The sequence below is a fragment of the Loxodonta africana genome, chromosome 13 (assembly GCF_030014295.1).
Source record: "Loxodonta africana isolate mLoxAfr1 chromosome 13, mLoxAfr1.hap2, whole genome shotgun sequence".
In the NCBI taxonomy this organism is placed as follows: Eukaryota; Metazoa; Chordata; class Mammalia; order Proboscidea; family Elephantidae; genus Loxodonta; species Loxodonta africana.
In genome coordinates this window covers 72,256,129-72,271,863 of record NC_087354.1, presented here as the reverse complement: position 1 = coordinate 72,271,863, position 15,735 = coordinate 72,256,129, and the positions used below count along the sequence as shown (strand labels likewise).

Genomic DNA, 15,735 nt, shown 5'->3' with positions numbered 1-15,735 from the left:
CCAGGCACTCCATTTCACCAAGAAACCTCTCCATTTTGTTCTTCATATAAATTGGAAATAAAGTGAAAATTATTACATTTTTCATAATTAGCTTTTTTCTTTTCCATTGTTTTTTCTAGAATGTCTTGAATTCACCTTACCCTACTCTGAATTTATTGATATAATTTTTTAAGTGACATGTATTGATGCCAATTTAAAAGGTTGAAAAAATTCAGAAGTGAACATTGTGAACATTTAGCAGTTAGAACACCTGCTTTGATTAAAGTCTTTTCTCCCTCTTAATCACAGGAGAAAAAAATGTAATTGATTCATTTTGCAATTTGAGGTTCAAGTGAATCTCATTTTACAGCTACTAGTACTTTAAAAGGAGCTGTGGAGGCACAGTGGTTAAGAGCTTGGCTGTTAACCAACAAGTCCGTAGTTCGAATCCACCAGCTGCTCCTTGGAAACCCTATGGGGCAGTTCTACTCCATCCTATAGGGTTGCTATGAGTCAGAAGCAACTCCATGGCAATGGGTTTGGTTTGGTTTTTTAGTAGTAGCTTTAAAAAAAAAAAATTTTTTTTTTTTTAAATGTGCAAGACTGCCGCTTAGGAGTGGTGACACTGTATTTGACTTACATCTGATTTATATAAAGTTATTTCAAAATTTTACCATTCTAAATTTGTAAAGTTTAACCTAATAAACCTTTATCATATTTATTAAAATCAAGAATTAAAAAAAAATTACTTCTTCAGTTGTATGTATTGTTATCTTGAAAAGTTAAATACATTTAGATACCAGTACTTAATTGAGACCTTCAGCTTTAGAGTAGGCAAGGAGTTCCTAGGTAATGCGGATGGTTAACTCAGTCAGCTGCTACCTGAAAGGTCGGCGGTTCAAGTCTACCCAGAAGTACCCTGGAAGAAAGCCTGGTGATGTACTTCTGAAAACTTAGCCATTGAAAGCCCTATGGAGCACCATTCTACTCTGACACACATGGGGTCACCATGAGTCAGAATTGACTTAAGGGCAACTGGTTATAATGTGTTCTAAGTTAAACACAAACTTTTTTGGCATATTAATTTTTTTTTTCAGCTTAGTGGTCTTTTTTCTTGAACATTTGGATTGTATTTTTAATGACCCCACTGAAACATTAAAAAAAAAAAAAAAAAAACTCATGCCGAATATTAAGTGTAGACATTCTGTGACATATTCATTTGTACATTATGTCAACATTTCAGAGGAAAATGTTAGTTGGAAACTATAGGGGCGCTATGGAGGTGCTATTACAGATATTTAATTCTTTACAAAGTTTGATTATAAACAGCATCTCTGGTTAAACAAAGGTTCTGAAAGGTGAAGGTTTTACTTTTTTTTGATACCTTTACATGAGCAATTCTTCCTGTGTTTGAGGTCCTAAACCAGACCAAAACCAAAACCAAACCCACTGCCATCGAGTCGATTCCGACTCATAGCGACCCTATAGGACAGAGTAGAACTGCCTGATAGAGTTTCCAAGGAGTGCCTGGAGGATTCGAACTGCCGACCTCTTGGGTAGCAGCTATAGCACTTAACCACTACACCACCAGGGTTTCCTTTGAGGTCCTAAACACAGTAAATTTACTGAGCTCCTCTCCTTCTCGCTCTGGCCCCACCCACTAATTACCCTTGGATAAACTACCATAATCTTGACTTCATCATCACCGCTCCCTAAGGAATTTTCATCGCTCAGACCATTAAAGAAAGAATGACCTGGCTCAAATTGCAATTACAATAAATTAGTCCTTTTATAAAAACTTAGTTCATGGAATTCTGATTTGGAAATGGAGAAACTCTTCAAAGTAACTTATATTATCCTGGTATGTTGTTGTTGTTTGGTGCTGTCGAGTAGATTTTTGACTCATGGTGACCCCATGTAACAGAGTAGAACTGCCTCATATGGTTTCTTGGCTGTAAGCTTTGCGGTCTTTCTCCCAAGGAGCCATGGGGTGTGTTTGAACCACCAACCTTTCAGTTAGCACCAAATGCTTAACTATTGTGCCACCAGAGCTCCCCGTATAGATCACTTAAAAAAGAAAAGAAATATATTAACCTTCACTCATTCAGAGACAGGTTTGTTTTAGCAAAGTCTGAATTATGGAGTACTTTTACAGAAAGGCAACTAAATTTTGTTTTGTTTTGAATCTTATGTTGACTAAACAAATTATTAAAATGGTTCCAAATAAGGATTCTCCAGGGCCTGCTTTAATCAGTAGACATGATTCCTTTTTAACTTGTGGTAGTCATTTATACCTATATGTTGTCATGCTCCTCAAATACTATTCTTTTAAATACTTCTAACATATGCCTTTCAAAAATGTTACTCTCACAATTCAATTAATCTTTTGTTGTTTTTAATATTCAAAGAAAACCTTTAGATTCAACCAGATCAATTATAAAATCTGAATTATCAAAATTTGAGTTAATATGGCTATATTGTCTTACAAGTTATCTAAAAAAACCAGTTGCTGTCCAGTCAATTCAGATTCACCGTGACCCTATAGGACACAGTAGAACTACCCCATTGGGTTATAAGTTATCCAGTCACTGGAAATTTGGTTTTCTTTCTTTTTTTTTTTTTAAGCAATTTTTAAAGAAAACCGTTTTGTATTTCAGGAAAACTGATCCAAGTGGTGTTTGGTCATTGGGATGTTGTCACTTGCCTCACCCGTTCTGAGTCATACATTGGGGGAAATTGCTACATTCTGTCAGGATCACGTGACGCAACCCTTCTGCTGTGGTACTGGAATGGAAAAAGCAGTGGGATTGGTGATAACCCAGGCAGTAAGTACAACTTGTTTTATAAGTAAACTTTTACACGTGGCATGGAATAACATTTTGCAGTGCAGTTATCTTTTGCATGATAGTAAGAGTGAAGCAGAATTAGCAAGTAGTTGTAATTTCTTAGGTATAATTTAAGGAAGCTCTCCATAGCCTTGTTATCAACATTTTGTGAACATTGATAATTCAAATCCAAGCAGGAAATCTCATTATTCATGGTATAGGTTTTTCTTATAATCTGAAAATGCTAGTTCTTCATTGGAAATGGCTGTCACCAAATAAAGGTGTTTCATTCATGAACAATAAGATGTAAAAGAGCAATCACCTATTATCTTGTTTATTGAATTCATATTTTAAAAGAGCAAAATAAAAATGATAATTTCATGGAAACCAGTCTTTACAAAAATATGCTTTCATCTACATATTAAAAGATAAAACAGGTCCTAAAAGGCCAATATGGAATATTCAAATTGGCTCTTGGCTTTTCAGATGGGAAATAAAAATGTTCACCAGCAGCCTTAAACATCTTTATGAAACTATGCTTAAGGCAGTAAAACAAAAAATGTGTAACCATTTAAAATTGTGATTCACAGAAGGCAAAAAAGGAAGCAGCTGCCATTAAAACCAATCGCACACAGCTGCAGAAAAGAAATGGCTTTAGAAAAACACATTAAGAAGTAGGAAAAAACAATTAAAGGGACCACCTGAAAAATGAGAATTTAATTAAAATGATTATGACAACACTGAAGAGTTCTTGCAAGAATAGCTTTAGATTTTTGCTTCATAAAGTAGAACATTTTAACTGCTCTCCAATATTTACAGTTTCTTAGTTTAAAGCAAGTTGCACTGTATTTAGCTAAGGAAGGACCATGTTGTTCCTGATTACCTTACCCGGATGCTATGGTACTGCTGTCACTCAGCCCCGAATTAGGAAACAATTTAAATATCTTTAAGCCAATCATATTTTGGACTGATTTTTTAAAGCTGAGCTTAAATGTATAACATTTGTATGAAACCTTTTTTGTAATTTACTTAAATGCCAGTACAATTTTAAAAGACTATATATATGCAAGGTATTTTTCCAAGCTGTTTCTGTTTTATATGTATAGGATAGACTTTGCTTGCTGTGGTGGGTAAACAAAATTTTCATTCAGTGAACCTCTAATTTATATTTCTTATTTTAATCAAAATGAATAATTCCCTCCTCAACTAGAATATGAAAAATAATTTTAAGGCTGTGATGCTGCATATAATATGGTCTTTGTGATCAGTTCAAATTTCAGTGTGTGTCTGTGTTTCATGTATCTGTACATGTATCTGTTTTATATGTAATTACAGTAAAATTTTAAAAGATGTAAATTTCAGAGATACTGTTTTTAGCACTCTTGAAAAATATTTCATGTTCTTTTTATTATGGACTCTCACATTCTGCCCTTCTCCTTTCTTACCTTTAAGGGCGTATGACTACTTCCAATTTCTTTTTTCCTGTTTCGGTGAATCCAGTTACTGAGATTTGCTATATTATCTGAGGCAAACCTATATTTGACATAGATAATAAAGGTACCATTTTGTTATCTCAAAATATTTAGGAAGAATTTTTTCTTAGACACCGGCCTTTTTTTTTTTTTTAGACATAACCTGGTCTAGAAATAATGTAAGGTGTTTCCTGAACCTCTAGCACTCCAAACCAGAAGAAAAAAGATAGATTCCCGGTTTTTGTACTTGCAGACCCAATCACGTTCTGCAGTTACACATGAGCATTACCCGTGTGTACTCTGAGAGCCATGAGCATTACCAGTGTGTACTCTGAGAGCCATGAGCATTACCCGTGTGTACTCTGAGAGCCATGAGCATTACCCGTGTGTACTCTGAGAGCCATGAGCATTACCCGTGTGTACTCTGAGAGCCATGAGCATTACCAGTGTGTACTCTGAGAGCCATGAGCATTACCCGTGTGTACTCTGAGAGCCATGAGCATTACCAGTGTGTACTCTGAGAGCTAGCTGAAAACAGACTAGCTACACTTGTATTTAAGGCTGTTGCATTCCAGAAATTTAAGTTGATTTCAAAATTACAATTTTTCAGCTTTTCCATAAGTAGATATATGGTATATGTGTGTATGTATGTGTGTACATATATATCTTATAAATCATCCTAGAAATGATCTTTGCATGTGTCTTCTGAGAAACGAATCAGTACTACTGACCAAATGCTGGAGTTTGGAGTAAAAATAATCTAAGCTTTGCTGTGGTCCTTCTGTCCTGCCTATAAAATGAAACCAACAGTAGTAACTGACTCAAGGCGTTATCAGAAACACAGGATGCTTTGAGCAAATAAATCACCACGGAAACACCATCTCATTGGCATTAGAGTATATATGATTACATTATATTTTTTATAAAGCATTTCATCTATACTCTCTCATTGTCTGCAGGATGCTGGACATTAACCCCTACTAATGCTGGTAATGAAAAGAAAAAAAAAGAATAACACAACAACACCTCTAAAAAAATTTTAGAAAATTGTAGTGTATCTTGACTAAATGAAATCATGTTTCTCAAAGTGAACCTCACTCCTTTCTGGCCTTTTTATAATGTCTGATGTCCCGATTTAATTTTGCTTTATCTTTGAAGGATGAATCTGCGAGAAAGACAAATAGGCACTTTTTCATGTAATGAGAACTTAGACACATTAGAATAGAAAAATGACCAAGGCAGCCTAAGCTTTGCAGAAGAAAATGACAAACAAAAACAAAACCATTTTTACTGTGTGCCAACTGTGTTTGAAATATTCATGCAAGCTGGTTTGGATTTTATAAGCCTCTGGCTCATTGAGGGCTCCACCATGCAGCCGCTGAAGTCAGAGCTTTGCAGATGAGGAATTTTAGGTTATGCTTAGTTCTATATTGTATCTCTTGGATACAGTATAAAGGACCTTTATGAGGCACTCGGGCTTTTATATACATATAATTGCAATATGATCTATAAATGCACAGAGTACCTCACCTTAAATTTTTGAATTTAGAGTGTTTTTCTTTCTTTATGGGAAAATAGATACACGCAAGAAAACCAGGCAAATGCGTTTTCTGCCTTCTGTAGGTCTCATTCAGGCATTTCGTTACTTTAGTTCAAAGATCAGGAGAATCAGCTGGTGATTTTACTTGCTAAGGCCATAAGCCTGCACCTTTTTCTCTAGATCTAGTACTGGTCCTATATGTAAAACTGATCATCTTATTACTATTTTTTAAAAATACCATGTTGTCTAATACTTGTGCGCATATTGTTTAGACAAAATCAGGCTAATTCAAATTGGATAAACCCTAGATGTAGTTTAATTTGAGGCTTGTAAAAGGACACAAGTGTTTTATGAAATCTGCCTAGATTACAAGGCAAAGCCTTGTTTTCTTACGTGACAGCTTTTCATCTTCAACTCTGTTGTCTCACGATAGTTATCTTCTGTGGAATGTAATTTTCTCAATGAGATGAAAATTTAAAACAGGATTCCATGTAGTTGTGGATGTGTTTTATAAAATGACCCAAGAACATTTCCATGAAAGATGTTTTCTCCATGGAGGCATAGCGTCCCTCTTGCCTTAGTGCTCTGTGTCCTAGAACTGAATCTTGCCCGCCACAGTGCTTCTCCTGAGATACGCACTCTTCCTACAGATAATGCTACCGCACAGTTCCAGCTTGGGGAGGAAATGTTCACCACTGCTTTCAATTGGCATTTAAATATTTTAAACTTTGAGATAAGCTTTTTATATAAGATAAAAAGGTCCAAATACTATTTATTCACTATTTTTATATCATAACAATAGATCATAAATGTGGATTTTAAAGATGAAAAAGCTTATTAAGCGTTTTTTAAAGTACTTAAGTAATTTTTTCAAAGCCCCAGTTGACAAACCTTGGAAGCAAACAGCTGCTGACCGTGAGGGTGTTGCGTGCATTTGTGTTTGTAGTATTTCAATAAAGTAGTTTTCCGTTCTCACGTTCTGGTTTTGATTTGATTGAAAGGTGGCATTTTTTTTTTTTCCCCCCTGTCTTTGCAATCAGACATGGTAATCTATGTCAGCTTTTTCCTTTATGGGAATGGCGTCTACTTGGGGGGAAAAAAAAAAACCTAAGTTTTTTCTTAACAACAAGATTCTGTTCTTTAAGAATATTTCAGCACCGTTAATTAGGAAGAAGGTTTTATTAACCACAAGGCTAGCACTCACAGACCACAGAGCTGTTTTTTAAAGTACTGTATGCTGCAGCTGCCCTGCTTTTCCTCTGTCTAAAACTTCATTTTGTTATACTCTCATCAATCACTTAAGTCATTACCGTAAATCCTACCGTTGTTAATTTTACTAGTATCACCCTAATGAGACATTCCTGCTATAATTAAAAATGAATTCTAACTTTAAGGCATTCTAAATTTTTTTCTTTTTAATGAATTTAGAATGATCTTGCCATATGACCATAAATACCACTGGTATACACATAGACTACTCATCAAGTCTGCAAGAAAAGTCGTATCATAACATGTCCAGGAGTGAGTTATTCACTGGGTGCCTCTGCGCACACGTGCTTATGCATATGTATCTCTTTGGGTACATGTTTAGGAGTTACGTCCTTTTTATTGTAAAGCCTAATATGCATTACTGAAAAAAACTGATAAATCCTTATTCTTTGTCTTGCCAAAATATAGGTGAATGTAGCACAAACACGACTCTCTGTAAGCAGGTGTCCTAGAGCACCATCTGCTGGATGCATTTGGGGATTTAATGTTGGTAATGCGAAAATTTGTATTTGATGAGGCAGGTGTACTTTATTTTTAATTGCCTGTGATGTATTTTTTACGGGTCACAAATGTCAAGGTATGTATATTCTGTGTTGAACTCTGTGAGCTTGTAAAAAGAAATCACTTTGTTCCTTCTTTTGCTCCACCATAACCTGGTTTAGGAACTTTACAATAAATACTTTGTCTAAGGAAAAAGTAAACACAATGTATACCTAATAACAGGAGGTATCATAGTTTGTCATGAGAGAAAATATCATCTTATTGATTACAGGCCTTTCGTAAGCTATATCCATTGCCACGGAGTCAGTTCCAACTTATTGCGACCCTATAGGACAGAGTAAAAAACTGCCCCACAGGGTTGCCAAGGAGCATCTGGTGGATTCAAACTGCCAACCTTTTGGTTAGCAGCCAAGCTGTTAATTACTGCGTCATCAGTAAGCTATAGTGGGGGAAAACTGCTGTATGGATGATATTTTGAATTTAAACTCCTTATGTTCACCAGATTCTGAATGTGAAAACAGTGCTTGAAACAAGTAGCCTTTTTATGCCTAGGATATGACTCTCGATTTGACTCTTTGTCAAGCACATGAGGTTTTCTTATGCACATCTTAGCCAGAGCTCCCCTCCTTGCGGCGCACACTGTTGCACGAACACAGACTGCCTGTATTTTTATTTTCTCCTTGAAGAATTCAGCAAGTAGGGTTTTGAAGCCAGTGTGTTGGCAGTGTTCAAGTTCAGGTGACATTAAAACCACATCTCTGAAATTCTCCAGAAGGTCCAGGATGTTTAGTGCTCCATGATGTAATGCAGGCCCTCAAGTTCCAGCAAAACAACTCTGTATTTACTGCTTGTAACTAATAGTAAATGTGGTAAAAGGAATTATATTCATATGGCAAATGAATACAACCTTAATGTGCACCATATGCAGAGTGGTGGGGTGATGTGCCAATATATCACATTTATTTACCTTGTTTGGTTGCAGAGAAAAAAATGACTATACCATTCAGCCCCGTAGGCTGTAGGCTGTACCCACATAAGTATGAGAACAGAAGAACTAATGATTTATTCCCTTGAATTGAAACTGAGTATCTTCATATGTAGGCTTTAATACTGCCACACCAGAAGAAAGTTGCTTGTGCAATACTTTATGCTTGGATAGGAAATTTATTTTCCAACAATTGCTAGAATCAATCACAGAAAGTACAAATTCCCTGTAGTTAACTAACTACTGCTGTATGGGTGCTCAAAGAAAATTCTGACTGTGTCTTCCTTCACTTGAAAGACTGAATATACCCCAAAATTGGGAGCTTACTTGCCTTTTTTTTTTTTTAATCTAAAAGTAAGACTCTTCTGCTTTTAGAATTTTGCATACTCGTGTGTGCATGTGTTGTGTGTGTGTGTGTGTGTGTGTGGCGTATTGCTGTAGAACTACTAAGGATGCATTTAATTAAGACCTCCTGGAACACCATACTAGACTGACTCCAAAGTCAGCTCCATTAGAGAGATTGTATGACAGCTTGGTGTATATGTACCTCAAACTGTACTTTAGGTATTCCTGTGAATTTATGAAAAGGGAACCACTTTACATGAAATTCAGTACTTTAATGAGTCTGATGTTTTTGTTTACAAAGGAACACTTACCGGTTTTTTTTTTTTTTTTTCCTAGTTGCCACGGTTTCTAGATCCCATGCTCACTAATACGGCTTTAGAAAGCAGCAGCTGAACAGTTTTTTTTAATTTACTTTCTTGATCTTTTAACATTGTTGTTAGTTATTGTTAGGTGCCACCCAGGTGGTTCCCACTCATAGTAACATGTACAACAGAGTGAAACACTGCCCGTCGAGCATCATTCCACAATCCTTGGCATGTTTGAGTCCATTGTGGCAGCTACTGCATCAGTCCTTTTAACATTACCATTACCTAATTAAGTACCTAACTGCATTTTATTTCCTGGCTAGTTGCTCTCTCTAATTTTTCTTACATTCAGCTGGATTTGTTCAGACTTCAGATTAAAGATTTGAAGTATTTTTAGGTAGCAAAAAAATCCTTAGAACTCTTTTTGCCTTTTGTGCCTTAAGGCTGCATGAATGTCGTGCTTTTTAGCTTTTAATTTTTTAGCTTGTAACTTTCTAAAACCGAGAGTTTTTTTATGTCTTTGGGGTGAGTGGGGTCAAGATGTTTTTAATAGCTCAAGATGTGGAAACTCTCGCCAGTTTTCACCGAGTGCCTTGCTTATGTATCTTTAATGAAGGAACCTTAAAAATGCTGAGGAGATAGTACGAAGAATTCTCTGTGATTTGATTAGGGAGTGTCTAAACGTTAGGTATTTAGGATAAAGCAAAACCTGTTGCCGTCAAGTCGATTCCAACTCATAGCAACCCTATGGGATAGAGTAGAACTGCCCCATAGGGTTTCAAAGGAGCGCCTGGTGGATCCCAACTGCCATCCTCTTGGTTAGCAGTTGTAGTACTTAACCACTATGCCACCAGGGTTTCCATGTATTTGTTAAAATTATTTCCAATTTTTGAGCATTCATAAGAATTATACTCAGTGTTGCATATCAGCAAATCTGAAAACAATTTCAATAATTTTCTTACTGTCCATATTCTCTTTTAGAGGCAGAATTTTTTCATTTTTATGTTAGTAGAGACCCATATGCAGCTACAGAAGGTATAGATGGTTGAGAGCTGAGCTGAGCCCCTCTGTGGGGAATCAACAAATGAAAAGCATTGGTCTCACGAAAGTAGGAAAGAGGTATATTAATAAAAAAAAAAAGTATGATGTGTCCATATATTGAAATGTATACGGCTGTTAACAAAGATATGTTGATATTATTGACATTGAAGGATATGCTGTCTGCTATACTGCTAAGTGTAAAAAAATCACTAAACTATATGTAAAATGAAATTTTAAACTATGTATATCTGTATGTGTATACACTTGTATTCTGTGTATACTTATACATAGAACAAAATCTGGAGTGATAGCCAGTAAAATGTTAGCAATGGTTATTTATAGGCAGTGGTATTTGGAGGCAATTTTTCATTTTCTTTTTTTTTATATATAAACTTTATTTTTATTTATTTAATATTGTGATTTAGGTGAAAGTTTACAGAGCAATTTAGTTTCTCATTAAACAGTTAATACACAAATTGTCTTGTGATGTTGGTTGCCAACCCCACGATGTGTCAATACTCCCCACTTCTCCACCCCACGTTCACCTGTCGCCATTCGTCTAGTTTTCCTGTACCTACCTGCCTTCTCATCTTTGCTTTTGGAATGGTGTGCCCATTCGTCTCGTATGCATGATCGAACTGTGAAGCACATCCCTCACGTGTGTTGTTGGCCTCATAGACCTGTCTAATCTTTGGCTGAAGGGTGAACCTCAGAAGTGACTTCAGTACTGAGTTAAAAGGGCATCTGGGGGCCATACTCTTGGGGTTTCTCCAGTCTTTGTCAGACTACAAAAGCTGAGTCTTTTTGTGTGTGTATGAGTGAATCTAAATTTTGTTCTATATTTTCCTCCTGCTCTGTCTGGGACCCTCTACTGTGATCCCTGCCAGAGCAGTCAGTGGTGGTAACCGGGCACCATCTAGTTCTGGGCTCAGTCTGGTGGAGGCTATGGTAGTTGTGGTCCATTAGTCTTTTGGACTAATCTTGCCCTTGTGTCTTTGGTCTTCTTCATTCTCCTTTAAGATCCCAGTCACTACTCACCAGTCAGATGTAGAACATTTTCTTTATAGACTATGTTATGCCAGTTGAGTTAGATGTCCGCAAGACCATGGTCCTCAGCCCTCAACCCAGATGCTTGGTCTCTCAGGGCATTTGGATGTGTCTGTGAAGCTTGTATGACTTTGCCATATGCAATTTTTCATTTTCTTCTTCATAATTTGCTAAATTATTTGAATATTCTATAATATATATTACTGTGATTATTAGAGACAACAAAGGTATTTTTATTTTGGAAAAAAAGTATCTAATTATTATAAAATACCTTCAGTCCCTGTCCCTGGACTCCAAACTACTAGATCTCTTTAGTGGTTGTACCACAATTTTTGTTGATTGTTCTGTCAGGGAAGGTTGGAAAGTCTAAGGCAAGGAGGAGTGGGGGAAATTTAAGTACAGTTTCTAGAAATTAAGATATGTTTTCCCTTGATGTGAAACAAAAGTAATGAGAATCGTCTCTATTTGGCTTTTATGAAGAACAGAATCAGATATTGTGCTTTTGCTGAAAGAAGTGTCTATAAGAGGATGAAAATAAGCATCTTTGTGCTGCTACTACCACCACCACCTCCACCAAATGATAGCAGGCACCGTCCTAAGCACATCACATATTAACTCATTATTCATCCTAATAATAGCCCTGTATGGTAATTACTGTTATCTTCATTTTATAGGTGAGGCACAGAGAGATTATAAATATGCTATTATTTTCTACCCTGGGCCTCTAAGCTTCTAGATCTCCTTACCAGAACCTACCCTAGAAGAGGTCACATAGACAGCAAGTGCTGGAGCCCCGATCCAACTCTAGGCTGGATCCGCTCTAGGCTGGAAGCCCTGTTCTTAACCACTAGACTATACCACATCTTTGATTTAATTGGATTATCAACTATAAGAAATTTGATGCAACCCTATCACTAAATCATTTTTTGTCTATCCAAAAGACATGCAGAAAAGGACAAATATTGCATAAGACCACTATTATACAAACTTAAGAAATAGTTTAAACTGAGAAGAAAACATTCTTTTGTGGTTACGAGAGGAGGGAGGGAGGGTGGGAGAGGGACATTCACTAATTAGACAGTAGATAAGAACTACTTTAGGTGAAGGGAAAGACAGCACACAATACAGGGGAGGTCAGCACAATTGGACTAAACCAAAAGCAAAGAAGTTTCCTGAATAAACTGAATGGTTCAAAGGCCAGCAGAGGGGTCTGGGGACCATGGTTTCAGGGGACATCTAAGTCAATTGGCATAATAAAATCTATTAAGAAAACACCCAGCATCCCACTTTGAAGACTGGCGTCTGGGGACTTAAACGCTAGCAAGCGGCCATCTAAGATGCATCAATTGGTCTCAACCCACCTGGATCAAAGGAGAATGAAGAACACCAAGGACACAAGGTAATTACAAGCCCAAGAGACAGAAAGGGCCACATGAACCACAGACTACATCATCCTGAGACCAGAAGAACTAGATGGTACCTGGCTACAACTGATGACGGCCCTGACAGGGAACACAACAGAGAACCCCTGAGGAAGCAGGAGAGCAGTGGGATGCAGACCCCAAATTCTCATAAGACCAGACTTAATGGTCTGACTGAGACTAGAAGGACCCTGGTGGTCATGGCCCCCAGACCTTCTGTTGGCCCAGGACAGGAACCATTCCCAAAGCCAACTCTTCAGACATGGATTGGACTGGACAATGGGTTGGAGAGGGATGCTGGTGAGGAGTGAGCTTCTTGGATCTGGTGGACACTTGATACTGTGTTGGCATCTCCTGCCTGGAGGGGAGATGAGAGGGTGGAAATGGACACGAAAAGAGAGAGTAGAGGGAGAGAGCAGGCTGTCTTATTAGGGGGAGAGTAATTGGGAGTATGTAGCAAGATGTATGTGGGTTTTTGTGTGAGAGACTGACTTGATTTGTAAACTTTCACTTAAAGCACAATAAAAATTATGAAAAAAAAGACATGCAGAAATAATTTCTTTTACTCAGTTATTATGACTGTATTTGTCGTGATAGAATTTTATATTTTTTTACTATTATAACACATTATAGTTGTATGCTGATATACACTTATAGCTGCATGCTCATACAAACCCTTTTTCTAATGTAGTCATAGAGGATGATTCTGTTTTCATGAACTTTTATACACAGAGAAAGGAGGAGAAAGGTTATTAGCTAGGAACATAGTTGCATTTATAATTGATAGTTGTTCCACCACCATTACCTTGCCTTGCACTGATAATTCTAATACTTAAAAGAAAAACCTAATGGAATACTGATTGTCATCACACTGTAAATGTAGCTTTGATTTATAATATGTAACCTGTATGTTTAATCAAAGAAGCATTTTTTCTTTTTTTTTTTAACCAAAGAGACCGTAATGATTTGGGGGTTGGGAGGGGAGGAATGATGGAGGTGAAATGACTTCAACAAATTCCAAATAGTTTATTTCTCTTTATATAATTAAAATGTAGTATTATCATTCCCATGGAAAAATTGGGAAGTTAATGAGAAAGGTTTAAGAAACATTTAACAGCTAACCTCATTTCCGCTTCAGCACAGCCATTTCCTTTCTTGATTTACCGTCATGGTGAGCCACATGAGAAAACGTGGTATTTCAGTGTGCACACGAGTGTTTCGTAGTAATCAGAATGTAATTATTGTGGAACAAGGCATATGCAAAATAGAAGTGTCCACCTTAGGGAGTAACTGGCGTACATACCGTATAATATTTAGATTCGCTGTTATTTTTGACCTGAGTATGTATTTTTTAAATCAAATTTGTATTTTCTTTCAAAATGAGCACTCTACTGAAATTATTATTTTTAATTCAGCTTTCATCTTTTGTTTTACCTCTCAAAGCCAGGTGGCATCAGGTTTTACTAATGTAGATTATCATGGTTGCTTTTTAATGATTTTTTTAATGTTAAATATCAATTTTGTATACAAATTCAAGTTGCAATAAGTAGCTTGAACTTAAGTACAATTTTTTAAACCTCACGTATAATTATAATGCATCAGCTTATAGTAAGGTCAACAAAACCCCCTGCAGTGGCCATTTAAAATCAAGGCATTTTCAAATAAAAGGCCATATTTTATTTCTTTTCCTGTTTCCATAGTGCATTGCACATAATGTATGCCCAGTAAATGTTATTAAATGATTGAAGAAATAAATGAGTGAACAAATGGAAAAAGTTCATATGTGGGCGAGGAGCCATCAAAACAAAGTGTTAATAGGAAGAAATAATTTTATTTCTAGGAAACTAAGAATGGGGAAATGTTGAACCCCACTTCATTTCAGAACAAATGGTATTGAAAAAATGATGAATGAACAAAGGGGAGTCACTCTCCACTAACAACATACTTAAACCACTAGCAAGTATTTTGCAGTGTATTTTTAAGTGATTTAATTTACTTAAGATTAAGGAGATAATACCAGTTTTTAAAAAAGAACTTAAAAATTTGCTAGAAATTAATGTCAGGTCTATTTTTACCTGGATTGTTAATACCCTTTGCCTTAAAGGAAACATTTCTGAAATAATACTTTTTTTCATTAGATATTTATGAGCAGGATCCCAGAGAGATTACTGTTTCCTCTTCTCTTCTCTCTGGTGTAATTTTAAGTGTTTCTCAGTCCATTTGATGGAGAAATATACTTCAAGTTATGAGGACACCAAAGAAACACTTAATAAAAACATTCGCTATACTGCCTAATAGTGTTAAAACATTTCACCTAGTATTTTAAAACATGGGTCCAGTATAAATACTACATGGGTGTTATGGAAATTGTGTGCTGTTTAAATGCAAGTTGGAGTGTTAAGACGGTCTCTCTAAGTTAGCACTGATACTCAGTGTTATGTGCAGAGAAAAGCACTTCAGTAGAAACTGGTGTGTCCTGGCATTCGTGGCAGGATTTGGACTGTCTCTAATCTCATTTGACTTGTTCATCTTCCTTTAAGGCCGTCCATAAAGATGCATTGGGTATCCTTTTCAGCCTTTGGTTAGGATTTGCATCAGTAGTCATAAACCTGCTCCCCGGACAAAGACACTCTCTTCCTTTGAAGTAACTGTTCAAGCTTTTCAAAGCAGTCCTAGAAGCCTGTCCTCTTTCTCTTTTTATTTTTCTTGAACGAGAGTTTGAAGTGTAGACCCTTAAACTAGTAGCAAGATAAATTTTTCTCTCAGCATTATTGAAAGCCATGATGATTTTTCAAGTAGCAAGACTTTAAAAGGTCCTTAAGGGAATCTGTCCTGCTTTATGACCTAGCTTTCAGTAGATCCTACTACCTCAGAAAGCAAAAGCAAAGACGTTTTATATCCATTAAAAAAAAAAAAAAAAAATTTTTTTACCCACTGCAAATTTTTATCACACGAATTAACCTGGTATTTTCCAGACTTTTTTCTGCTCTTTAGTTTAGAGACTT

The 15,735-nt window shown here is 36.4% G+C and overlaps 1 protein-coding gene across 7 annotated transcripts in view; it reads left to right on the top strand.

Moving 5' to 3' along the window:
* LRBA (LPS responsive beige-like anchor protein) overlaps positions 1-15,735 on the top strand; it is a 766,566-nt gene that overhangs the window by 728,096 nt on the left and 22,735 nt on the right. For all 7 annotated transcript variants that reach the window (XM_010597205.3, XM_064267558.1, XM_064267557.1 and 4 more), the window contains one exon: positions 2,637-2,804. In XM_010597205.3, the coding sequence (XP_010595507.2) occupies positions 2,637-2,804 (168 nt within the window). The remainder of the gene's footprint in view (positions 1-2,636; positions 2,805-15,735) is intronic.